Source organism: Aedes albopictus, chromosome 3 (genome assembly GCF_035046485.1).
Source record: "Aedes albopictus strain Foshan chromosome 3, AalbF5, whole genome shotgun sequence".
NCBI classification, from domain to species: Eukaryota; Metazoa; Arthropoda; class Insecta; order Diptera; family Culicidae; genus Aedes; species Aedes albopictus.
In genome coordinates, this window is record NC_085138.1 from 433,941,915 (window position 1) to 433,967,669 (window position 25,755).

At 42.7% G+C, this 25,755-nt stretch overlaps 1 protein-coding gene across 4 annotated transcripts; it reads right to left on the reverse strand.

The window, feature by feature from the left end:
- Positions 1 to 644: 644 nt before the first annotated feature.
- LOC109426058 (tenascin-like) lies at positions 645 to 22,275 on the reverse strand. Of its 4 annotated transcripts, XM_019701499.3 has the most exons (5): positions 21,568 to 21,689; positions 21,451 to 21,495; positions 21,330 to 21,402; positions 1,146 to 3,327; positions 645 to 876 (listed from the first exon to the last, which is right to left on the reverse strand). In XM_019701499.3, the coding sequence occupies exons 1-5, from the start codon at positions 21,636 to 21,638 to the stop codon at positions 821 to 823; spliced, it is 2,427 nt and encodes an 808-aa protein (XP_019557044.3). In that variant the 5' UTR covers positions 21,639 to 21,689; the 3' UTR covers positions 645 to 820. The 4 variants fall into 4 exon arrangements, with proteins under 4 accessions (XP_019557044.3, XP_029732818.2, XP_029732816.2 ...); XM_029876958.2 differs by lacking the exons at positions 21,330 to 21,402; positions 21,451 to 21,495; positions 21,568 to 21,689 and adding exons at positions 19,554 to 19,671; positions 19,741 to 20,028; XM_029876956.2 differs by lacking the exons at positions 21,330 to 21,402; positions 21,451 to 21,495; positions 21,568 to 21,689 and adding exons at positions 3,389 to 3,509; positions 3,567 to 3,833.
- Between the last annotated feature and the right edge of the window lie 3,480 nt (positions 22,276 to 25,755).

The following is a 25,755-nucleotide window of genomic DNA, read 5'->3' on the forward strand; positions in this document are numbered from 1 at the left end:
AGGTGGGATTAGGGCTGCCACATACGTGATTAGTAATAGCTCAATTACTAAAGCAGTTTACATCACATAAAACAAAGACTAAACATGTGAATAAAATATGCAAATCTGTTATTACTCAATAGCACAATTATGCTGGTTCGTCACGGAAGGGATATGAATAAAGGAAACAAGCGTTATATTGGGTCATATTCAATGACATCATAAACAGTTTGTTCACGAAACATTTGTTTTTGAAATTCTATGCGAAAGATTAAGCCGATTATCTGTTGAACCTGAACGAACGAAACCTTACTCCATGTAAAAATCAATAACCGTACAAACTTCGAAAACCACTTAGACCACATTAGTTTAATAAAACTTCCACTCTACTCACGAAATATCGACCCCGAGAGGGTGGAGCTTGGTAATTAATTTTCATTCTACCCAAAATGGGATTATGAACTGTGTGCCCCAAGCGGGATACTGATCAATGGGTAAATTAAGCGGCGGCGTACCGAAATATCATACAGATTACAGACTCTATCTCTCTATCTCATCCTGGGGCATAATGTCGTCGTGAATTGGGTTGAAAACGGTTGATTGATGCTGGCCCCCAAACCGAACATATCAGGAGGGATTTCGGGTGCGAGGAAAAAGCTTTTCAATTTAAACTCACTCGGGTGTATCGGCCTCACTCGGCGTGTGCAATAACAATTTTAATAAACGATGTCACTAATGAGAATTTAATACGCGGTAACTATTAAAGGAAGTTTCTGGCGTGCGATGGGTAGTAGTGCTTACACATGGGTTGATTGGAAGCTTTTAGGGTTGATGATCAACATCACGAAACAATCTGCGTGGTGGACCCGATGGATGCTTTCTCGTTTCTAGGATCGTCTGGAAAATGAGATTGGATTGAATACTTTAGGTTTATCAATTAGGGTATGAGTACTATCAGTAATCTCAGGCTCCCATATTCATCCTATTATAAAACAATCAATTACGGCACCGATTTTTGTTTCCATGGGTGCTCATGCTCACTTCCAACAAAATTACAAAAATAAGCAATACAACAAACAGTGCTTCAATCCATTTTTTTCGTAGGATGAAAATGAGAGCCACATGTTTAATAAGGAAACCAATACTCTACATGGTAGCATACTCACATTGGCATTTATACGTCCGGCTATATTTTTTATTCATATAATATCTGTGAATCATAACGGCAGCTACTGCAGTTAAAATAGTGGCCAGGAGGCAACAGCATATGATCACCCAGTGGGATTTCGACGTATCGGTTGCGATTTTTTCTGATCGTTCGCAATGACACACCTCTGGAGCAACACAGCAGCCTTCCGAGCAATTACTGCACACGGGATCGCAGTTCATTGTTACGTTGGATAGCTCATATCCGTCATTGCATTCACATTGCTCAGGTGCAACACAAATTCCATTTCTGCATCCATTACAAATCGGTAGACAGTAGTATGGACTCTCCAAATTCCCGTAGCCTTCGTTACATACACAATGGTTGTCGCTGCAGTTTCCTGCCTCTGCTGTGCAGTTGTTTTCGCAAATTGAGACACACCATGGATCATCGATCACTGCATATCCCGGATTGCACCGACACTCATCGGGTGCAACGCAAACTCCTTCGCCGCAGTCGTGATCGCAAACGGGACCACATGAGCCATCGTCCCTCGTTTCATGACCATCAAGGCAACGGAGTTCTCCAGGCGCTACGCAAACAGTGTTTTCCAGAAGGTTTTCGCAAACTGGGTTGCACTTTGCTATTGAATCGCTGTCTTGAATGAATAGCTCATATCCGTCATGGCACGAGCAGTTGTTAGGACCAACGCACAAACCATGAGTGCAATTTATAAAATCGGGATCGCAATGGGGATCACAATCGTAATCGTTGATCTTTAGGTAGCCTTCACTACAACTACACACGTTGGGCGCAATACAAATTCCATTGGAGCAAGGTTGATCGCAACGCGGTTCACAATACGAAGAGTTGACTTTGTTGAATCCGAGCAGACAGTCGCACTCATTTGCATCAACGCAATGCCCATTGATGCAGGAGGGATCGCATACTGGAGTGCACCTCAGAATGGTGTCTGCACCTTCCGTTAACTCAAATCCATCCGGGCACTGACAGGTGTCCACGTCCGTACATGTGCCAAGCATGCAGTCGACAACGTCTGGGTTGCAGTAGAAGGAACATGTGTTGGAATTGGCCTGAGTCTTGTGATATCCATACCCGCAAGCACAAGAATTCGGAGCGATACAATGGCCGTTCTGACAAGGTGGATCGCACACTGGTTCGCATTGATGTGAGCTACCCGCGACCAGTTGATATCCCTCTAAACATTGACAGGAACCATTGACAGAACATGTAGCGTTTACACACTTGGGATTACACCTCAGCTCACAAGATATCTTTGAATCATCATCTACATGTAGTGTATAACCAGGGTCGCAGCGTAGAACATTCGGTGCAATACAGCTTCCGTTAGTCAGATTGACGAAGCGTGAATCACACGCCGGCTCACAATGACTGCTATTGACTTCTCGATATCCGTTGAGGCAGCTGCACTGGTTCACGCCTACGCAGGCGCCATTTTCGCATGGAGGATTGCACGATGGAATGCATTTATGAGACTCATTAGACTTTTCGTAGCCATTCCAGCAGTTGCATTCTCCCGGATTTTCGCATTTTCCGTGTTCACACTCGGGATCACACTCCGGAACACATTTATTCGCTTCCATTTTATAGCCAACGTCACAAATGCATTTATTCGGCGCAGCACATTGTCCATGCGAACAGTCAATCCAGGAGGGATCGCAAACTGGGTTGCACGTAAACTGATCATACTGAGATAATTCGTATCCAAACAGACATTCACATTTGTTTCTTCCCATGCACAATCCGTTTTGACATGGTCTATCACATTTCGCTGTACAAACGGTATTATTACTGATGCCAAAATCCAGCAGTTTTTCATTGAAGAAGTACCCGTCCTTGCAGACGCACTGGTTCAGCTCGTTACAGATTCCGTTCACGCAGTCATCCTTACACTTGGGAACGCACAGCCCTGCATTGTTTTTGACGAAACCAGCCACACAGACACACTGATTTGGCGCCACGCAGTTCCCATTGTTACAGCTCGTACACTGCGGCACACATCGATCGTTCACCATGAGATAACCCTTGTTGCACGAACATATTTCCGGAGCTGTACACCGCCCGTTTTCGCAACCTTTGCTGCATACTGCAATACAATCACCATCCACCTCGTGGTATCCGTCACAGCATACCTGCTTCCTTGTCACCTCGTAGTCCAGCTGAAAACAATAGAAAAAAGTTTGAAACAATTCTTCCACAACATTCTTCCGTCCACTTTACATAGCAGTCATTTTGGTAGCATGTGGTTGATACGGTCTTGTATTGCGTACGCCAGTTGCAATTGTAGGTACATGCAGCATTTGTGGTATAGCTTGTGGAGCGAGATTTGGACACCGCCGTCCTATACCAAAGAAATTTGTTAAGAATCAATACTCAGCAGTAAAAGTAATTATCTTACTTCACATCAGACCAACAGTAGTGACTGATTGTACTTTGAAGCGTAGAAAGCAATGCGACTAACAATAACCAACGATTCCCAGTCAAAGAATTCATCTTGAATGTCCGGCAGAACAAACAGAACTGAGCCTTGGAATTTGCGATACATCGTTACCCCGTTCTATCCTGGCGATAAGCTGCGCGATATCACAGAAGCTGATGAAATGTCCGGCAGCACATAAACAAGCCCTCGGATACGACGGGACAATGTGTGCTTTCCAGTAGTACTAAACATAAATGCCGCTGAGCATAGTGCCTTGCCTTATCATGAAGCGTCATGAATTGGAATGCTTCTAGGGATGAGTAATACCCATAAATAACATAGGGTATTTATCTAAGTCCCGTCATGCTAAGCATCAAGCAAACAAGATCGAAATAATTCTTGTACTTCGCTTAATCCCTCATAATCAATTTGATACAAAATTACTGTGATTCATAATTTAGCTTTCATGAAAAAAAAAATGTAAAATAACTAGTAGGGTAATGTTCCAATTATTGCACGGCAAAATATTCGCCAATTGTTGCACACCTCATAAGAATAACATGGAGTGTGCACCAATTGGCGAAGTTTTAGCTGTGCAATAATTGGAAAATTACACTATCTGCTTAAAAATATAAGATAAGTTAATTGTCTCTGGGAATTTTAATTCCGTCTACTTTAGCTCCATTTCGATCACAAGATTCAATTTTTGTTACACTTTCTACGTGACACTTTGGCACGTAGGACTGTCATAAACTCATGACGTAGTTGTACATTCGAAAAGTCGGCTAACTTCTTCGCAATTCAAATCAAATCATGTTAGGGTATCGCGCCACTTGGGCGGTGGCTTCTATATTCGTCTGTTTTCCACTATAACTCAGTCAATTTTGAACCAATTGACTTAAAATGTTGTACACGGGTAGATACTATACCTATCTCACCACATTCCAAAAGTTGTGTCAATTGGTTCAAATTTGACTGAGTTATAGTGGAAAACAGACGAATATAGAAGCCACCGCCCAAGTAGCGCGATTCCCTATCATAGTATAATATGGAGCAAAAGCTTTTGAATTGAGATAGAGATAGATTTATAATCAAGAACAAAATATTCTATAGTAACTTTTGTTGACCACCAGATCATATTAACCCTTCAGAACGCGCGCCGTTGTAAAGCACCACCAAAAAAACCTTGTTTGTCGTATACAGCGCGAGCGCAGTGCAGTTTCGGTTGCTTGATGGCGTGCGTCCTGAAAGGTTAAGCCATCATAGTGCAACGAAGGAACCTTTCTCAGTAGGGTAAACAGGTATAATATGCCCCCCCCCTAAGCAGAAATGGCAATATATCTGAAACTGGCACCTTATTCCATCTATTGTTCACTGCAAATCGTTGTTACTAAAGTTAGTGAAGTGTTGCATACGAACTTTGCCTTTGGAGAGGTGGCTATGGAAGCTTTGAAACGTTTTTCGAAAACGTTCCAAAATTTACCTTTTCAAAACAAACGGGGCAATACGCCCCATCAAAAGAAAAACGTCCAGCCCCGTGATAAAACTGTCCCAGGGGATAATTCCACCACATGATTATCCTAGGAGGGTCTTTCAACAAGTGTTTAACTGCATAAAAGTTGCAAAGTAACACAAGCGAACAGAACTAGCTTCGTTTACAATGAAGTCAGCTCACAAGAGGTAAAATATTACGCCAAAAGCCTCGATTTCAGACTTTTTGATATTTTTATTGCTTTTCTGTACCAATCTACTAACGGACCAGCTTGATGGCAATAATTCTTCAATAATTGAGATTTCTAATCGATCACACATGCGAAAAGCGCTTGAATCGCTAGAAAATGAAGAGGGGCGTTTTGCCCCGGTGGGGCGCATTATACCCTTTTACCCTAATGTGAAATACGATGCTTCGAATACATACAATCCACGCACACATTCGCTTGCATCCTCCCTTGGACGAAGAAAACTAGTTTGCTTACATTCTATCAACAGGAAATAATAATTTATTTGATTAAATGAACAGCTTTTCCTATTCTGCAGCAGTGAAATCCAGCTTTGAGTTTTTATGGGGTGTGACTTGTCAGTCCGATAAGTGAACATAGTGAAGTAAAAATTAAATGGCGATGAAGAACATTTCAGCTAGCTGCTGCTTTGATGCGGTTGCCATCGTCATACGCAAAACGAGAAGAAATCCAACTAGTAAGTAGAATGAAATTGAAACGTGACATTTAAAGTAATTATTCGATTTCCACTGCTATTGAAGCTGCTTATCGATAGTCTGCATATTTTTGCTTCCCTGGTAACCCTGGTATTGTATGGTGGTAGCTTTTTTGTGATTTTTTAATATTTTATTTTCTCAGTGAAAAATACCGTTTTAAATTGTGTTTCCGGCGCAATAGTGAAATTTGTACAAAGTTAAAGTTTTGGACGTCGATGAGGAGCAAAATTGCGAGCATTCTGCATTCTTTTTATCATAAAAAGTTCAGTGACAATTTGCTAAGGAATCCTTGCCGTATGCGGTGCTTGATTGATTTCGAGCAGTTTAGTACACCAATCATCCACAATTGCTTCTCTTGTCTCTCCGTCACATGTATAGCCTTTGTTGAGTCGTATCTGTTGTGTTAACACGATGTTCCTAGTCTTTGTTCGTTATAGTTTGTAAACAAATTTCGTCAAGATGTCCGAGAATGGTGATACTGAGGATACGATAGTCTGTTCTATCTGCAAAAAACAAGAATTGGATGCAGCCAAAGTCATAGAGTGCTCGGTATGTTTCAACAGCATGCATTTTCGATGTAAACGTATCTTCCTCACTGGGATCGCAAGGACGCGGCAGCAGTCAACATATGTCTGTTCACCCAGTTGTGCCGAGATCTACGGTCGTACGAATGAATCTCCTGGGTTCGATAAGCTGATAACTGAGTTGAATGAGTCAGTGAGGGCTTCAATCAAGCAAGAAATGGAAGTCGTGAATGCGAAGATCGACGCATCTCAGCAGTCAATGATGAAGGAATTACATTCAATCACAAACCGTTTCGCAGAGCTGAAAGCTGAAAATGACAATTTGAAACGGACTGTCGCTTCGTTGACCGAAAAATATGATTCACTTGTAGACTCAATGCTTACTCTTGAAGTTGAAGTTGACAGAGCATCTCGCGTAGCTTCAGAAAAGAATGCTGTTATCTTGGGCTTGCCAATGAATGAGAATGAGGACACCATGGAGGTTTTTCGAGAAGTGTGCAGTTCTGTGTCATGTGATTTATCTGAAAGCTCCGTGATATCTGCTAAGCGAATGGTTTCTAAGGATGGAAAAGGGGGAAATCATCCTATTAAAATCGTGTTCTCCGACACTGTCTCAAAGGAGCGATTCTTCTCGAGTAAAAAACAGCATGGCAGGCTGCTAACTTCGGCTGTGAATGGTATGCGAGTAAACGGGAAATCTAGTAGCGTTATAGTACGAGATGAGCTATCTCTCCTTGGATTGTCTATGCTGAGAGAAGTACGTGGGATGCAAGATTCGCTCGGAATAAAATATGTATGGCCTGGCCGAGGAGGTGTTATCCTCGTTAAACGGAGCGACAATGCGAAAGTGCAAACAATACGAAATCGCCGAGATATTGAGCGCCTAGGACAACAGTTCAGTAAGCGAAGTTTATCAGAGTCTTCTCCAGGAAATCTAAACCTATCAGCAGTAAATGAACCTCTGTCAAAGCGTACCTGCACATGATAAATTCTTAGTATCACCAACTCTCATTATATTTATTTTTATATCTATATATATATATATATATATATATATATATATATATATATATATATATATATATATATATATATATATATATATAAAAATTTGTGTTGTAATTTCTAGCATGTTTTCAAATTCTTATTTCGAATCTTTTTCATCTTTTTGTGAGTCGAAACAGAAAAATTCAAATGAAAATTCTTTCAAAGTATTGCAAATAAATATCAGAGGATTAAATGATCTCAAGAAGTTTGATTATTTGTTAGAATGTATTGATTCCTGCAAGGTGAGAATTGACGTTCTAGTTATCTGCGAAACATGGTTGAAAGATGATAGAGTAGGTATGTATGAAATTGATGGTTATCGTTCCGTGTTTGTCTGTAGATCCGAATCTAGTGGAGGTGGTTTAGCAGTATTCGCAAGAATTGAGCATCAAACGCATTTCAAATCAGTTCAAAACATTCCAGAATTCCATCATGTCCATCTTGAAGTCACCAATATGTCTCGGTTGTTACACCTGCATGCCTTTTATAGACCCCCATCTCAGAGTCATGGTCCATTTCTCAAGAAATTAGAAGATATTATAGCAAGTTGTCCTGCAGGTAGTGACTGTTTGGTAGTCGGTGATATCAATATACCAGTAAACAGATCTGATGTAGCGATGGTAAAAGAATACCAATCCCTGATAACTTCGTATAACTTTGTCATTACGAACGAGTACGCGACCCGGCCTGCATCTGGATCAATACTCGATCATTCACTTTGCTCCAATAGCTTACTACAACGTGTACACAACGACACTATTTTTCAGAATGTTAGTGACCATAACTTCATTATAACTACGATTAGCTGTTCATTCAAATCAATTCGTACAAAATTGGAGAAGACAATAATAAATCACCGTAAGGTCCATGATGAGTTTTTTCAGTTTTTGTTGAATATACCGCCAGAACTAACACCTTCAGAAAAGCTTTTAAAAATTACCAATGAATATAAATCAATAAAACTACGGAATTCAAAGAAAGTTACTATCGACGCAAAGCTGAAATCTCCATTGTGTCCGTGGATGAACGTTGATATTTGGAAGTTATGCAAAATAAAAGATAATTTGTTAACACGATCTAGACAATCCCCGAGTAACGATAGGATAAAAGCGTTGTTAAAATATGTATCTAACAAGCTGGTGAAAGCCAAACGTGCTGCTAAAAACCAATATTTCGAGAATTTTTTAAACACACCTAATCGGAGTGTTGAGCAGCACAACATCACACAACTCGAACGGAACGAACAAAAACTCGTGGGTGGTGCCACGATAAGTGCGGCATTTAATGAATATTTTTGCTCCATTGTATCCGACCTAGCCTCCAGAATTAAATCTGATAGGGACATCTTGAAGTTCAACTCTATAAAAGTAAATAGTGCATCTATGTTTTTAAGACCAGCGTCTACATCCGAGGTGATACTTCTTATAAACCTACTTAAATCAAATAAAACGCGAGGCCCAGATGACTTTCCAGCAGACTTGGTAAAATATCTGCACCAATACTTTGCCCAGTTACTACGAGATGTTTTCAACGAATCTATCGAAACAGGCGTTTATCCAGAATTCCTGAAGGTGGCCAGAGTAGTTCCAATATTCAAAAAGGGGGATAGGAAGAATGCTGAAAATTATCGTCCGATTGCTGTGCTGTCCATTTTTAACAAAATAATAGAGCAGCTCCTGGCTACCCGTATAAATGACTTTTTCGATCATCACAACATCTTATATAACATGCAGTACGGGTTTAGATCCGGTTCCAGTACCTCAAATGCACTTTGTGAGCTTGTGGAATCTTTATATTCATCATTTGAAAAACGTAACATGGTTGGAGCCGTCATCATTGACCTGAAAAAGGCCTTCGATACACTGGATCACGAAATGCTGCTTTCCAAGCTTGCAGCCTATGGCGTTCGTGGACAAGCAAATAATCTTCTTCGCAGCTCTTTGTCAGAGAGAAAACAGTTTGTCATAGTAAATGGAGTCGCTAGCAGTACAATGAGCATTCCAATCGGAGTACCGCAGGGTAGTAACCTGGGACCGCTTTTGTTCCTAGTATATATGAACGATTTGCCTAATTTAAACCTTAAAGGCGTGGTAAGACTATTCGCAGATGATACATCCATTTTCTACGAAGGTAAAACCCAGGCTGAAATAATATCTGCCGCGGAAGAAGACTTGCGTATCCTCAAAAGCTATTTTACGACGAACATGCTCTCATTAAATATTTCTAAAACAAAGTTTATGTTATTTAGATCGACTCACAAAATTGATTTTGAACCCTGTTGGGCAGACTGTAGACGGAGAAATTGTGCCATATGTTGATAGTTTCAAATATCTCGGCCTTATAATGGATTCTAGATTAACTTGGCAAAATCACATTGATCAATTATCAATCACACTCTCAAAAATGTGTGGTTTGATACGGAAACTGTCTGAATTTGTACCCTTCAAAGCTTTGAAAAACCTATATTATGCATTCTTTCACTCCCATCTCCAGCATCTCACTATCATCTGGGGATGTGCTACTAATGAACGTGTAAAACAGATTCAAGTTTTACAAAATAGGTGCCTTAAGATGATACAAAAGCTACCTCATTTGCACTCGTCTGCTCTTCTTTTCACAGATAGTAGATTGTCTCCTCTTCCGGTTCGCGCTTTGTACCACCATCAATTGTTGATCTATACGCACGCTGTAATGCATCGCAGGATCTACTTACGAATATGAATTTTCCAAGAACAACGCACAACCATCATACACGGCGAGCCGATCACCTACCTATTCCTAAAGTCAGAACCAATTACGGAAAAAGAAAACTTGGTTATCTTGGACCTATCTTACTTAACAGATAACCTTCGACGCTTAGAAATTGTGTACCACCACCAAAATTAAAAAAAGAATTGAAAACTTATATAAAAACCAATGTAACATTATATCTAAATTAAATAGCCACCTACAATCAATTTATTATAGGTATTGCCATCTAAGCCCCCTTAAAAGAGCTTAAAGCTCACTGAGGGTAATGTCAATGTATGTATGTTGAATATTTGTGTAAATAAATGTATAAAAAAAATCTAATGAGGCATTGGCAAAAGTAAGTTGGTATACTTATAACATCATTTCCCATCTGAACTAACAGGAATTAGCGCATATGACGAAATCAGTTTTTACCCTGGCTATGTTTCAGCTCAACTTGACCACTTCGACAGAGACTTCGAACATCCCGTTTTCCAATCGACTACGTTTTTGAATGAAAGTAGCTGAAAATTTAAAAATTGTCAAGCATTTAATAACACAGCGCAACTTTTTTTGTCTCAAGAGCAAACTTATGTGTCTCTAACAGATTTTGGGCCGCTGAATCCGAATCCGAGCTCAGAATTGTGACGTGCTGGAGCAAATCTGAGCCCAGATTCGGATTCAGTGGCCTAAAATCTGTCAGTGACACATAAGTTTGCTATTGAGACTGACTAAAAGTTAAATTTTGTTACGCTGTGTAATGTGTTTAACCTTCGAGTGATCCTGCTGCTGTATTTTGTAGGGTATCGCGGCGGTGGCTTCTATATTCGTCTGTTTTCCACTATAACTCAGTCAATTTTGAACCAATTGACTTAAGGTGAAGGTTGCTTGAGTTCACAACAATAAGCTTGGCTCCCGCTCTAATCACCCTCTCAACCACCCACTCAAAACAACCAAATCGGACGGCGCACAGTGAGGTGTAACTTGGTCAAACAAGCAAAAACAAATCTGCATAAATAAGCCATATTAAAAAGCAGTTATATTTACCTTTGCATTTTTGCACCCACGTGATTTGTTGAATCTGCTCACCGACACAATTTGTTCTTATAAAACATTTTCAAAGTGATTTAAACTCATGCTTTGCCCAATATTAGTAAAATTTATCCCATTGTGCGTCACTTTATTTACGTTTTTTTGAAAACTCTCTCCTCTCTACTCTCGCACTTCCTCTCACTGACTGTAGAAAACTACCGTGTTATGGGGTGATATTAATGAATGCAATTTTAACTCATAAACAGCGACCGATTGTTCTGTTACTTATTGTAATCACATTGGCAGTACATAGGGTAAGAAATCAAACTTTGAACTAGTCAAATTGTAATCTTAATTTGAACCATTTCAAAATTCATTAAAACGACATACTTTTCAGGCAAATATTGTCCCGAAAAAGATGTTAAACAGCTTTCCGTAATATAACCTGATAACATGGACTTTAAAAGCATTGAAAAAAGCGTTTTTGTCATGGAAAACAGGCAATTGAAAAATCACTGTGATTTCACCCATTCCCCCAAGAGAAAGCACATTTTCGGTGCACTCGTACAGCTCACGCATTGTATCACACGCAATATGTGAACACGTCAAATGAAAGCTTATTTATCGTAGAATCGACCAGCCGAATAATATTCCGCATTATTTGTCATAAAATTATCAAATTAAAGTGATTCTTACTTGGAGAATGTTATCTTAAGTTGAACCATTTGTAATCTAAATTTGAACTAGTAAACGGTGGTGAGCTTCTAGTGTTGGCCTGTAGATTGCGCTAGTGGTTGCTTTGTTTACTCTTGGGGGATAAAAAAAATCCAAAATTAGTTTCCAAATTCCTAAAGAATTCCGAACATTCTGAGTTGAAATTCCACTGCCTAATGAAAAATAGGTATGAGAATTAGCAGATTCATGTGATTTTTCATTGTTTAACATGGAATTGGCTGTTTTGGGAGTTGCTCGAGCTGCTGCCGCCAGTAGTTCAAATTAAGATTAAAATTGGTTCAAATTATGATTACGATGGTTCAAATTAAGATTAAAATCATTGTTGATGAAAAATCAAATATTTCAATGAAATTCGGTGCAAATACAAACTTTTTACCATTTAACAGAAAGCTTATACCCGTGGCTTTCATGTGCATACGATTTTGCCGTAGTAAATTATTCCCATGTGGGAGAAAAAATCACTTAAAATTTGCACTGCTTCAGAAAGCCGCAATTTGGTTCAAATTTTGATTACCTACCCTATGATATTTAAAATAGTTACAATGTTTGGCAAAAAAAACCTTGTTTCGCGATAAACGTGAACAACGGTTTGATGAATTTTACCCTGCGTTGAACAACATCACCCAGTTTCACGGTAAGTTTTTCAGTTTAAAGAACCGCGATTAAAATTGATTCGAGTTTTCGACCAAAAAAGTGGAAAACGCGTCGGTTTTTCGCGATAAACGGATGGCTAGGTGAAAGTAAGAATAGTTTCAAATAATCGATCAACTTATCTTAGTGCTATGTTGTTTGGATGACTAATAAAAACTGATTTATTAAAAATTTGCGACGTACTTGAAGAAAATAAAATGTGCAGTGAGTGCCTCTTTTTGGCACGAAATTGTGAAAATAAAGTGAAAAATTAAAAGTAGTGCTTCCCGACGGATGAGAAATATAGTTGTCTACCACAAGTAGCAACCTGAGTGCATTTCTACAAGGTAAGTAAGAAAAATTTGGAGAATTTGTTCACCAGCCTCCACGCTATTCGGTGACTGTGGTGAGGGGAGTGAGGTGTAAGGAGGGAGACTGGCTGCCATACTCGCTGCCATTTTGAAACCCCTGCAACTATGTCCTTAAAATTGTGGAGCCTCGTAGCCGTGCGGTCAGGGACACCAAGTTTATAATCGCACCATGCTATGGGGTGAGGGTTCGATTCCCGCTTCGGGCGTTGAAACTTTTCGTGAGAATAGTTCCTTCCCCGTTTCCAGTGGTGCATGCTCCGTTGTCTAATGTTAAGTTTAAAACAGTCTGTACAGCCGAAAGCTGAAGACGTTGTCCGTATCTTTAACAAAAAAAAAATGTTGTACACGGGTACACAGCAAATAATTTTGTAATATCCAGGCGCGTAATTTCTGCCGATGTATCCATTTTAGAACGTAATTTCATTCGGATACATCGTTTTCCAACATTTATCACACTCACTATGTACACCCTGGTTGGCACCGGAAAGTGTCAACAAACCCATTCCTGCAAACACTTAGAAGCACTATTATATTTATCATCTACCGCCCAACTCGGCGAAATAGCCGAGAGGTAAGGGATACGCCTTACAATCGACGGATCAGTGTACGAATCCATGCCAATATTTTACTTATATATGATTCATCAATCGTTCCGGTTCTAGCGATTGCTAGACCCAATTTCAAGCTGCGGCGGCTGATTTGCTGTGTATAATGGATGTAATTTGTACATCATTTTTACGACGCGACTGATGTGCATCGAAAATGATGCGATATTACAAGAATTTTTTTGCTGTGTAGATACTATACCTATCTCACCACATTCCAAAAGTTGTGTCAATTGGTTCAAATTTGACTGAGTTATAGTGGAAAACAGACGAATATAGAAGCCACCACCCAAGTGGCGCGATTCCCTACAACACGTAGAAAAAAATCTCGCTTTTTGTACTTAGCATTAGCGTAGTGCTGGCGGTGGTGTAGAATCGCGCTTGTTACGAAAAGTTAATACAGCTGTAGCAAAGTAAGATAAATGCAGATACCGACTATCGACAATACGTTATGGACTTTCCCTCTTGCAGTGAAGAAAGTTGTTGTCCAATAAAAAAGTCATAAAACGAACGACAAAGAAAACGTGGCAATAATTCTTTGCACTAACTTGTACGGGTATTGACTTTATGGCACAAATTTCCCAAATGGAGGAGAACGTGCCTCTAGAGCCAACCTACTGATACGGGTATTGACTTAATCTCGAAAATGTCTGAGGCTGAATTTAAAATTAGAGTCTGGGACCATTTGGGCAGCGGAACCTATGTTAAGCACTTGCTGCTATAACTCAGTCGATTGACTTCAACTTTTGAACTCTATGTATCTTCCGTGTCCCAAAAATCAAGTCATTGGTTATTGAAGCCATCGGTGCGAAAACCCACACCGGTGCCCTTACACTAGTTGCCGGTTACATGCCCAGGCAGTGCGTGGATAGTAATAGTACAACGAAACTCTTCGAAGATGTCCTACAAAAATCACCACCAATCGATCCAACTCCGTGGCGGCAGGGGACCTCAACACCCGCCACTGTGTCTGAGATGGAACCAGAGAAGCAACAGAAATGGCAACCTCCTTGCCGACCATCTTAAATCCGGCACATATGTCGTCCACTTCAAGGATCTGAGCATGCCGGGACCGAGACTCATCCACTACGATAGCTTCAACACCTCTCGAAGATTTAGTCTTACAAAAAATATAGTTATTTTCAAAAGTACTGGGTGCGTTTAGATTTCCGAAAAGTGAACGCTATCCAGGGACTGGAAGGATAACGGTAGTGACCACCAACGACCCTCCCCCCCCCCTTACCCAATACTCACCATTCAAAGAGCATGTGAAAGTGTTCGACTAATCTAATCCAGTCCGGGGTGAGGAGAGGAATGACACGAACTGTGCAGCTGGCAACTGCTGAGTCGAGTCTGGAGACCTCATTTCTACGACCTAGGTGACGACTTACCCACGAATACTGAAGTGTGTTCGTAGCGTAGGACGAAATCGCAGAAGTGAAGCACCAGGTTTCGAACGGGAACCTCCTTTGAGCAGCCGTGCCGAGACCACGAGGACGTAGCGAATCGGTCCCTCGTCAACGTCGCCAAATCGACAGACAAGTTGTGCCAGGAAGGCCACATCGAAACCACTAGCCCATCTATCAACTTTAGTCGGAGAAACCACTTCACGAAGGTCAGCGACGGTCAGGACCTTAGGGCGGCACCACGGTTCTAGACAGCGTCATCACATTGACACCACACACATCCCTAATCGTAAGTACTGTGTTAGGGCATAGATAGGGCCGTAGGGACTTCCCCTCCTCGCGAAGCCTTAGCGGAAAGAGTCGACCCTGGGCTGGGAGTCCTTGGGATTGAGCGGGCGTACCGAAGCTAACTTACAGCTGCCCCTCATAACCACGGAAGCCGTACTGAACAACAACTGGGTGTATTAAGGGAAACCATCCTCGCTAAGAGTAGTGTGCTTAATTGATAGTAAAGCTTGTGCACTACTGTCCTTCTGACTTCAGCTAGATTGAGGAGGTACGTCTCGAGCGTCTGATCATCAAGAAGATGCGGCCCAAACAGCGTCTGTTCTGGCATCCAGCGGCTGAGTAAGAAATGCTGCATCACGCCCAGCTAGATCCAAGGTGGTAGCTTCATCAGCGTGGTCGTCCCAGAGTTGGTAGGTACGTTAAACAGCATCTCTGAAAAAATGTCTGCACAAATCCCTGCAGACTAATGTACCGGTGGAATTATTTAAAAAATCCATCAATAAACATCTGAGGGAACTCTGGAAAATTTTCTGAAGTAAATCCTTGGAGGAACCCCTGCAGACATTCTTTCAAGAATTTCGTATACACTATCTAAAGGGATTAGTACTCAAGCACGATGGCCCTCCGGCGAGACAGGAGTGTTGGCGTAGGCCCAATAAGCCACCCGTAAAAATCCCCAATACGAATAACATAGAAGAAAATACGAAAACGGCAAAGACCCACGCAACGAAAAAAGGACTACGATTGGGAACTTGAAACATGGAATTGCAAGTCACTTGGTTTCGCAGGATGTGACAGGATAATCTACAACGAACTACACCCCCTTAACTTCGACATCGTGGCGTTAAAGGAACATTGTTGGACTGGACAGAAAGTGTGGAAAAGCGGGCATCGAGCGGCTACCTTCTACCAAAGATGTGGCACCATAATGAACTAGTAATAGGATTTATAGTGTTGGGCAAGATGTGACAACGTGTGATCGGATGGCAGCCGATCAACGCAAGGATGTGCATGTTAAGGCCGTTTCTTTAACTACAGCTTCATCAACGTGCACTTCCAACATGAAGGAAGACCTGATGACGAACAAGAAGCGATCTACGCGCAGCTAGATCAAGCATACGATGGTTCCTCGCCGCGTGACGTGAAAATTGTTATCGGCGACATGAACGAGAAGAAAGGAAGGGGAAGAAATGTACGGAACGGTAATCAGGTGAAACATCCTGCACATCGTGTCGAATAATAACGGCCAGCTATATGTAAACTTTGCAGCCTCCCGTGGTATGGTAATCCGAAGAACTCTCTCCCCCACAAATATATCCTGGAGATAAACCGACCATCAAACAGAAAGCCAAATCGAACAAGTTTTAATTGACGGTACATTCTTCTCGGATATAATCAATGTCCGCACATACCGCAGTGCGAATATAGATTCCGATAACTACCTAGCAGTGTTGCCACATTTAAATCTGTATTTTGCCTTTCAAAAATCTTTATAATCTGTATCACCATTTTTTGTCAAAAATCTGTATGAAATCTGTAATATTTCGCGAAAAATCTGTTTGAAATTCTGCAAGTTTCTGAAAAATCTGTATAATCTGTATCATTTCCAAAAATCTGTACATCTGTACATACAGAATTCTGTATGAAAAGCTGTAAGAAAATCTGTATGATTACAGAAAAATCTGTATATGTGGCAACCCTGCTACCTAGTCACTGCATAAAACTGTCGACGGTTATCACCACACGTCGAAGTCGGACGCTCGGGCTCAACATCGAGCAGCTGCGTAACGTGAAGTGGTTCAAGACTACGCGGAGCAGTTTGCAGTGGCCCTACCAACAGAAGAGCAGCTTGGCGCAGCTACACTTAAAGTTGGCTGGAGGGACATCCGATCCGCCATAGGTAGTACCTCGGCCACAGCACTAGGCTTCGCGACTCCGAATCACAGAAACGACTGGTACGACGGCGAATGTGAACAGTTGAAAAACGAGAAGAATGCAGCATGGGCGAGAATGCTGCAACACCATACGAGGGCAGGGCCACTGAGGCGCGTTATAGACAGGCGCGGAACAGACAGAGCTCAGTCTTTCGGAGAAAGAAGCGTAAACAGGAAGAACGAAATCTCTAAGCGATGGGAGAGCTGTACCGCGCTAAGGACAGCCGGAAGTTCTAAGAGAAGCTGAACCGCTCGCGCAGAGGCTTTGTGCCACAAGTCGACATGTACCGAGACAATCACGGAAATATTTTCACGAGCGAGCGTGAGGTGGCGGCAGCGTTACGATGAACACCTCAATGACGACGTTGCAAGCACCGAAGGTGACGTGGTAACAGATCTAGGAGTACGTGCGCAGGACGAAACATTTCCAGCCCCTAACCTCCAAGAGATTGAAGAGGAGGTTAGCCGTTTGAAAAACAACAAAGCCGCTGCAGCTGATCAACTACACAGCAAATAATTTTGTAATATCTAGGCACGTAATTTCTGGCGATGTATCCATTTTCGAACGTAATTTCATTCGGATACATCATTTTCCAACAATTATCACACTCACTATGTACACCCTGGTTGGCACCGGAAAGTGTCAACAAACCCATTCCAGCAGATACCTAGAAGCAGTATCATATATCGCCCCCTTAATGCTAGAACTAGGTAACTCGTTTTGGAAAGTACGGGTAAAAATGGCTGGTAAAACTAATCCTGCTATAAAATAAACACTTTGTGGGTTTTAAAAGAAGAATCATTATGTGTTTTTGTAGTTTCAATTGACAAACTTTTGTTTATTGTGGTGAACGTTCAGATATAAACAAATTGCTCACGATTTCGCAAAACCAGTTACCTAGTTCTAGCATTAAGGGGACGATATATCATCTACCTTCTAAATCGGTGAAATAGCCGAGAGGTAAGGGATATGCCTCACAATCAACGGATCAGTGTACGAATCCATGAAAATATTTTATTTATATATGAGTCATCCATCGTTCCGGTTCTAGCGATTGCTAGACCCTCTGTCAAGCTGCGGCAGGCGAATTTGCTGTGTGGAAAGGATGTAATTTGTACATCATTTTTACGACGCGACTGATGTGCAGCGAAAATGATGTGATATCACAAGATTTTTTTTGCTGTGTACCAAGCGAGTTACTAAAGCACGGTGGAGAAGCACTGGGGAGAGCATTACACTGCGTCACTACCAAGATTTGGGAGGAGGAAGTATTACCGGAGGAGTGGATGGAAATCATGTGTCCCATCTACAAAAAGGGCGACAAGTTGGATTGCGGGAACTATCGCGCGATCAAACTACTGAAAGCTGCCTACACAGCAAATAATTTTGTAATATCCAGGCGCGTAATTTCTGGTGATGTATTCATTTTCGAACGTAATTTCACCCGATTACATCGTTTTCCAACAATAATCACACTCACCATGCACACCCTGGTTGTGCACCGGAAAGTATCAACAAACCCATTTCAGCAGAAACCTAGAAGCAGTATCATATTTATCACCTTCTTTCAAACTCGGTGATATAGCCGAGAGGTAAGGGATATGCCTCACAATCTGTGGATCAGTGTACGAATCCATGCCAATATTTTACTTATATATGATTCATCTATAGATCCGGTTCTAGCGATTGCTAGACCCACTCTCAACCTGCGGCGGCTAATTTGTTGCATGAAAATGATGTAATTGTTTACATCACTTTTACGACGCGACTGATGTGCAGCGAAAATGATGTGATATCACAAGATTTTTTTTGCTGTGTACAAGATACTCTCTCAAATTTTATGCCGCGTCTATCACCGATTGCAAGAGAGTTCGTGGGGCCAATATCAGGCTAGATTTATGGGTGAACGCGCTACAACGGACCTGATGTTCGCCATCCGCCAGGTGTTGGAGAAATGCCGCGAATACAACGTGCCCATACATCACTAGTTCATCGATTTCAAATCGGCGTATGATACAATCGATCGAGAACAGCTATGGCAGATTATGCACGAATACGGATTCCCGGATAAACTGATACGGTTGATCAAGGCGACGATGGATCGAGATGCTCGTAAATTTGAGACGATGGCGGATACGTACATCCAACTAAAGAGTGAAGCCAGACGAATCGGATTAGTCATTAATGTGTCCAAGACAAAGAACATGATGGCAAAGGGCTCCCTATCTACTATCTACAAAACGCTTATTAGACGGTCGTCCTCTATGGGCACGAAACATGGACCCTACGTGCGGAGGACCAACGCGCCCTTGGAGTTTTCAAACGGAAGGTGTTGCGTACCATCTATGGCGGAGTGCAGATGGAAGACGGTAAGGTAAGTAAGTCCTATCAACTTTTTGATGACTAAGTTCTATCCCAGAAAACAATTATGATTATCAATATACTCACTAAACACTGATTGGTCTTGTAGTCTACTTTCACTCTCATTGTATTGCTTCCAAAACAGTAGTAATCAGCTGACACAAACTTTGTAGCCGTCACTGGTATAGACTTTATAAAGGGTTTTCTAGCAAAACAAAAGATATAACAATCAGTTCCAAATTTCAAATCAACACTGCCTAGTTTTCACTCTTACAGATCTTTAGTTTCGCAGTACTCTGAGACCACTACCGGATCGTACGAAAGTAACCAAATCAGAACGAAGAGCATGGTGGAATGTACAAACAGCGACAACCAACACTTCACCGAAAGCAGCTATACGCACGACTGGCATCGGAAGCGAATGAGCGAAATTCCTTATCACATGGCACAGCACTGCATGAGGAGCTGGAGGCTGCACCATTTGCGAGTTTTTATTTTTACATTCCCCAATGATGCAATGCCAAACGACGCTGCGCTTGATAATCACCCGAAATGGGACATTAGTGTGACGTCATGTTGTGACTAGGACAACACTTATCAAAGAATGATGCCATTACTGCGGCTAGGAGGTACACGCATGGCTGGGTTGAGAATTATGCATTGATGATGACTGTACAGCAGAGATTTCGATGCTATCGCTCAGCTGGTAAGCTAAGCTGGTGATTGACTCATCGGAGCGGAACTCAAGAGATGGGCCCGGAAAAGTTGACCACCTGCTGCATGCACCGACTAATAGTCCGGATCTGGGAGATCGAACAACTACCGGTGCCGTAGGAGTGGAAAGAAGGGATCATTCACCCCTCACAATTCTGAATACCAGCTCAAAGTGCTATCCCAGATCACCTTCCGTCGTCTTACACTTAAAACGAATCAGTTTGTGGGAAGTTATCAAGCCGGCTACGTCGATGGCCGCTCGACAACGGACCAGATTTTCACGGTGAAGGAGCAAATCCTCCAAAAATGCCGCGAATATCAAGTTCCAATGCACCACCTTTTCAACGACTTCAAGACGGTGTACGGCAGTACCGACTGCACCGAGCTATGGAAAATCATGGACGAGAACGGTTTCTCCGGGAAGCTAAAAAAACTGCATAGGGGTTTCGGGCAATCTGTCTGGTCCTTTGGAATCTAGCCGGGGTCTACAACAAGGTGATTGACTCTCATGCTTGTTGTTCAGTATAGTCTAGGAAGGTGTTATGCGGCCTTCCGGGCTCAACAGTCAAGGCACGATTATCACGAAATCCGACTAATTTGTCTGTTTCGTGGATGACATGGGCATTATTGCTAGAACTGCAACGCTGTACATCCGCCTGAAACGTGAAGCAGCAAAGGTCGAACTGGTCAACGTGTCAAAAACGAAGTACATGCTGGCTGAAGGAACCGCAAACGACAGGGCAAGCATAGGTAGCATTGTTATCTGCTGCGATCGAAAAAGATTCACCAAATGCACCATATACAACACGCTGATGAGACCAGTGGTTCTAAATGGGTATGAGACCTGGACTACTTACGCTCGAAGAAGACATGAATGCCCTTGAAGCGTTCGAGCGTCGGATGCTAAGGACCATCTTTGATTGTGGGCAAGAACATCGATGGAAACATCATGAGAACATATTTGACGAAAAAGGCACTATCACCACTAGGTGGAATAATCCGTTTTTGTTTTTGTTAGTTTTGCATTGATTTTTTTAAATTTTTTTCTAGAACACTGTCGCAAAAATTCACTTGAAATTCAAACACAAAAACTATTTTTCTAATAAACATCTTGTTGATGTCCTTCAGAAATTCATTCCATATACTCACAAAACACTCATTGGTCACGTAGTCCACTTCCACTCTCATTGTATTCTTGCCAAAACACTCATATTCAGCTGTCACAAACTAGCAGGCTACCGTTAATAAAGATACAATTACAATTACAATTACAAACTTGGAAGCCGTCACTGGTATGGACTTTGAAAAAGGTTTTCTAGCAAAACAAAATATAAAACAATTAGTTCCAAATTTCGAATAAGCACTGGTTTGTTTTCACTCTTATTACAGATTTTGAGTTTCGCAGAAGTGTGAAGCTACTGGATCGTATGAAAGTAACCAAATCAGAACGAAGAACATCGTGAAACGTGCAAACGGAGACAGGCAACACACTTCACTATAGAAGTAGACATAAACGACTGGCATCTGAAGCAAGAAAGCGAATTTCTTTATCACATGCCTCGAAAGCTGCACCTTTTGCGATTCCTGAATGATGCAATTTCTAACGGCGGCGCTTGATTACCCCCAAAATGGAGCACTGGTGTGACGTGGACGTGACGTTAAGCTATGACTAGAACAACACCGTATTTAGTGTTATCAAAGAATGATGCCATGACTGTGGCTGGAGGTACACGCGTGGATTAAGAATTATGCATGAATGATGACTGTAACGCAGAGATTTTGTTCATTGCTGATGATATTTCATGATGAGCAATCAATTTCTGCAACACAAGAACTATTAATAGTATGATGATTGATGATCCTAGAATGTGGAACCATAACTCACCGTGCAATTGTGTCCCGTATAATAAACGCGGACATTCATCGTTTTCGGAAAGACACACGAGTATTCCACCTCGACGACTTTGGAATTATTCACGGCAATTGCCTTGGCAAACGGTTCACGTGTTTCCTTTTCACACAATTGGGCACTAAGGTGCTTAAGGCACATTAGGCACAATAAAATCAATCTAAGATTCATCGCTCTTTCCAACGAATAACCGTATCGTCCAGGTCCAGCAAAGAACTGATCGTTTTGAGTCTGCACCTATCAGACTGGACCTTAGTTTGTCACTCGTCAGTTTTTTGGTCGATTAAGCTTGGAAACACGTACGATTTTGCAACGGAGCATATCGATCGCATTGTAAAAGACGGAGTGTTATTTCACGTCTTTAACTGGGCATTTCTGTCATGATAAGCCTGTCTAGTGATGACGTCGTAGATCTCAATGATGTTGATAGAAACAGTTACACGTTATACATTTTTTGTTCAACATCACATTTAAGACAAGACATAATCAACAATAGTACGCCACAATACTCGGTTTGTGGCTGGCGCTCTCCATCCTCGGTCGCGCTCAATGCTCGCCAGGACACGCTCCACCTGACCTGCCCATCGTGCTCTCTGCGCTTCACGTGTTCTTGAGCCAACCGGATCAGTAGCAAACACCAGCTTTGCAGGGTTGTTGTTCGGCATTCTTGCCACATGCCCTGCCCACCGTATCCTTCTGGCTTTGGCCACCTTCTGGATGCTGGGTTCGCCGTAAAGTGCAGCGAGCTCGTGGTTCATCCTTCTTCGCCACACACCGTTCTCCTGCACACCGCCGAAGATCGTCCTTTGCACGCGTCGCTCGAAAACTCCGAGTGCTTGCAGGTCCTCCTCCATCATGGTCCATGTCTCGTGCCCGTAGAGGACCACCGGTCTTATTAGCGTTTTGTACATGGTAGGCCTCTGGAGCCGACCTACTGATACCTGATACCTGATACCGTAGTAGGCCCGATTTCCGCTGATGATGCGCCTCCGAATTTCACGACGCACGTTGTTGTCAGCCGTCAGTAAGGATCCGAGGTAGACGAATTCCTCCACCACCTCGAAAATATCCCCGTCTATCGTAACATTACTACCCAGACGGATCCGGTCGTGTTCGGTTCCGCCTAGCAGCATGTACTTTGTTTTTGAGGCATTCACCACCAGTCCGACCTTAGCTGCTTCGCGTTTCAGGCGGGTGTACAGCTCTGCCACCGTTCCAAATGTTCTAGCGATATAATGTCCATGTCGTCCGCAAAGCACACAAATGTGAGAATCGATCCCCGGCTGTTGAGCCCGGCTCGTTGCATCACACCTTCCAGAGCGATGTTGAAGAGTAGGCATGAGAGTCCGTCACCTTGTGGCAGTCCCCAGCGAGATTCGAATGAACTGGATAGTTCACCCGAAACCCTTACTCAGTTTTGCAAACCGGCCATCGTTGCTTTAATCAGTCTAGTCAGCTTCCCAGAAAAGCCGTTTTCGTCCATGATTCTCCATAGTTCTGCGCGGTCGATACTGTCGTATGCCGCTTTGAAGTCGATGAACAGGTGATGCGTTGGGACCTGTCACGGCATTTCTGAAGGATTTGCCGTACGGTGAAGATCTAGTCCGTTGTCGACCGGCCGTGTATGAAGCCGGCTTGATAACTTCCCACGAACTCATTCGTTTTAGGTGACAGACGACGGAAGATGATCTGGAATAGCACTTTGTAGGCAGCATTCAAAATAGTGATCGCCCGGAAGTTCTTACATTCCAAATGGACACCTTTCTTGTGAATGGGGCAGATTACCCCTTCCTTCCACTCCTCCGGTAGCTGTTTGGTTTCCCAAATCCTGACTATTAACCGGTGCAGACAGGTGGCCAACTTTTCTGGGCCCATCTTGATTAGCTCAGCTGCGATACCGTCCTTACCAGCTGCTTTGTTGGTTTTGAGCTGCTGAAAGGCATCCTTAACTGCACTCAGCGTGGGGGTTGGTTCATTTTCGTCCTCCGCTACACTGGCGTCGTCGTGTCCTCCACGCCATTCAGGTGCTGATCGAAGTGCTGCTTCCACCTTTCGATCACCTCACGTCTCACCTGAGTCGTAGGCCGTTTTCGTTCGTCTGCTGGTGGATACTGAACTTTCCAATCGTCGGTCTGAATTCCTCCTCCTGGCCTACCTGAGCGTTTAAAACTCCTATGATGATCTTGACGTTGTGGCTTGGGCAGCGATCGTACTCGCGTTCGAGCTGCGCGGAAAATGCGTCCTTGTCATCATCAGTGCTTCCGGAGTGTGGGCTGTGCACGTTTATTTTGCTGAAGTTGAAGAATCGGCCCTTGATCCTCAACCTGCACATTCTTTCGTCGATCGGCCACCAACCGATCACGCGCCTCTGCATATCACCCATCACGATGAAAGCTGTTCCCACCTCGCGCGTGTTGCCGCAGCTCTGGTAGATGGTATGATTACCTCTAAACGTTCGCACCATGGATCCTGTCCAACACACCTCCTGCAGCGCTTTGATGCCGAACCCGCGGTCCTTCAGTAGATCGGCGAGTATGCGGGTGCTCCCAATGAAGTTGAGAGATCGGCAGTTCCGCGTACCGAGTTTCCAATCGCAAGTCCTTTTTGTTCGCTGGGGTCGTTGCCGTTGGTCTCGGTTCGTACTATTCTGTTGCTGATTTTCCATTACAATGCAATGGTTTGTTTTACGGCTGGCTCGTAGGGCCTGACACCAACCCCCTACTTCCGGAGGACCATAGTGCACAGTTGAGCTTAGAGTCCATCCCTGGCACTTGAACGTAGATCAGCGGCCCCTAATATGGGGATCAGACGCTGTTGTGAGCCGCTCCTCCTGGAGAACAGACGCTCAGGTTTACCGCAGCAAACCGCCTACCTTCCCTGTTAGCCTACGACCAAACTTCCCACCGGGTTGGTTACCCGATCTTCCCTAAGGTTGCTCATAGTTTCCGGCCATTACCACGAGGAGGTTGGGATAGGAGTTGCTGGGCAGAGGCTAGTGGATCACAATGTGATCTGAATTGCGCAGCATAGCCAGCCTTTACCGTGCCTCTGCGAAACAGTTACACGTTATAACAGTTGAAGAGCATGTGCCTTTAAATGTGCCAACGTCCACCACGAACATCCTTATAGTGGCTGCAGAGGATGCTGTGTGCATCTGCCTTAAGCTTTATCCATTATCACAGTGCCCTTTTCAGGACGCTGTGTGAATCCGTTGTGGTACGCTTATGCGTGTGCGATGCTATTCCTTTACCTGTCCTTTTCCTTGTCCCATCCTTCCTCAGATAGGGTAAAGTGGGGTAAAATGCCATTTTTCGTTTTCAATGATAACTAGCTGTCCCCGGCAAACTTTGTCTTGCCTACTGCGTTTTTTTACGTTTCAAGTTCCTAGCCAAGCCCAAGTCCCCGTTCAAAATGTATGAAAACCCGATTTTTAAAAACTCTTAATTTTCCCATGTTTTTCTCCTCATAAACCTTCCTTGGGTAAAAACTAACAGAAAACTTAGACGACCCAGATCAGACCATCCGTTCGCAAGTTATGCGCGGTCCCACGTATGCCACTGCATTTATATATATATAGATTAGCCTCATTACACACTTATTTCTGAATTGCCTGTTCGGTATTTTTTGACGAGATTAGAACAGCAGTACGAGTTCGGTAGTTTCGGT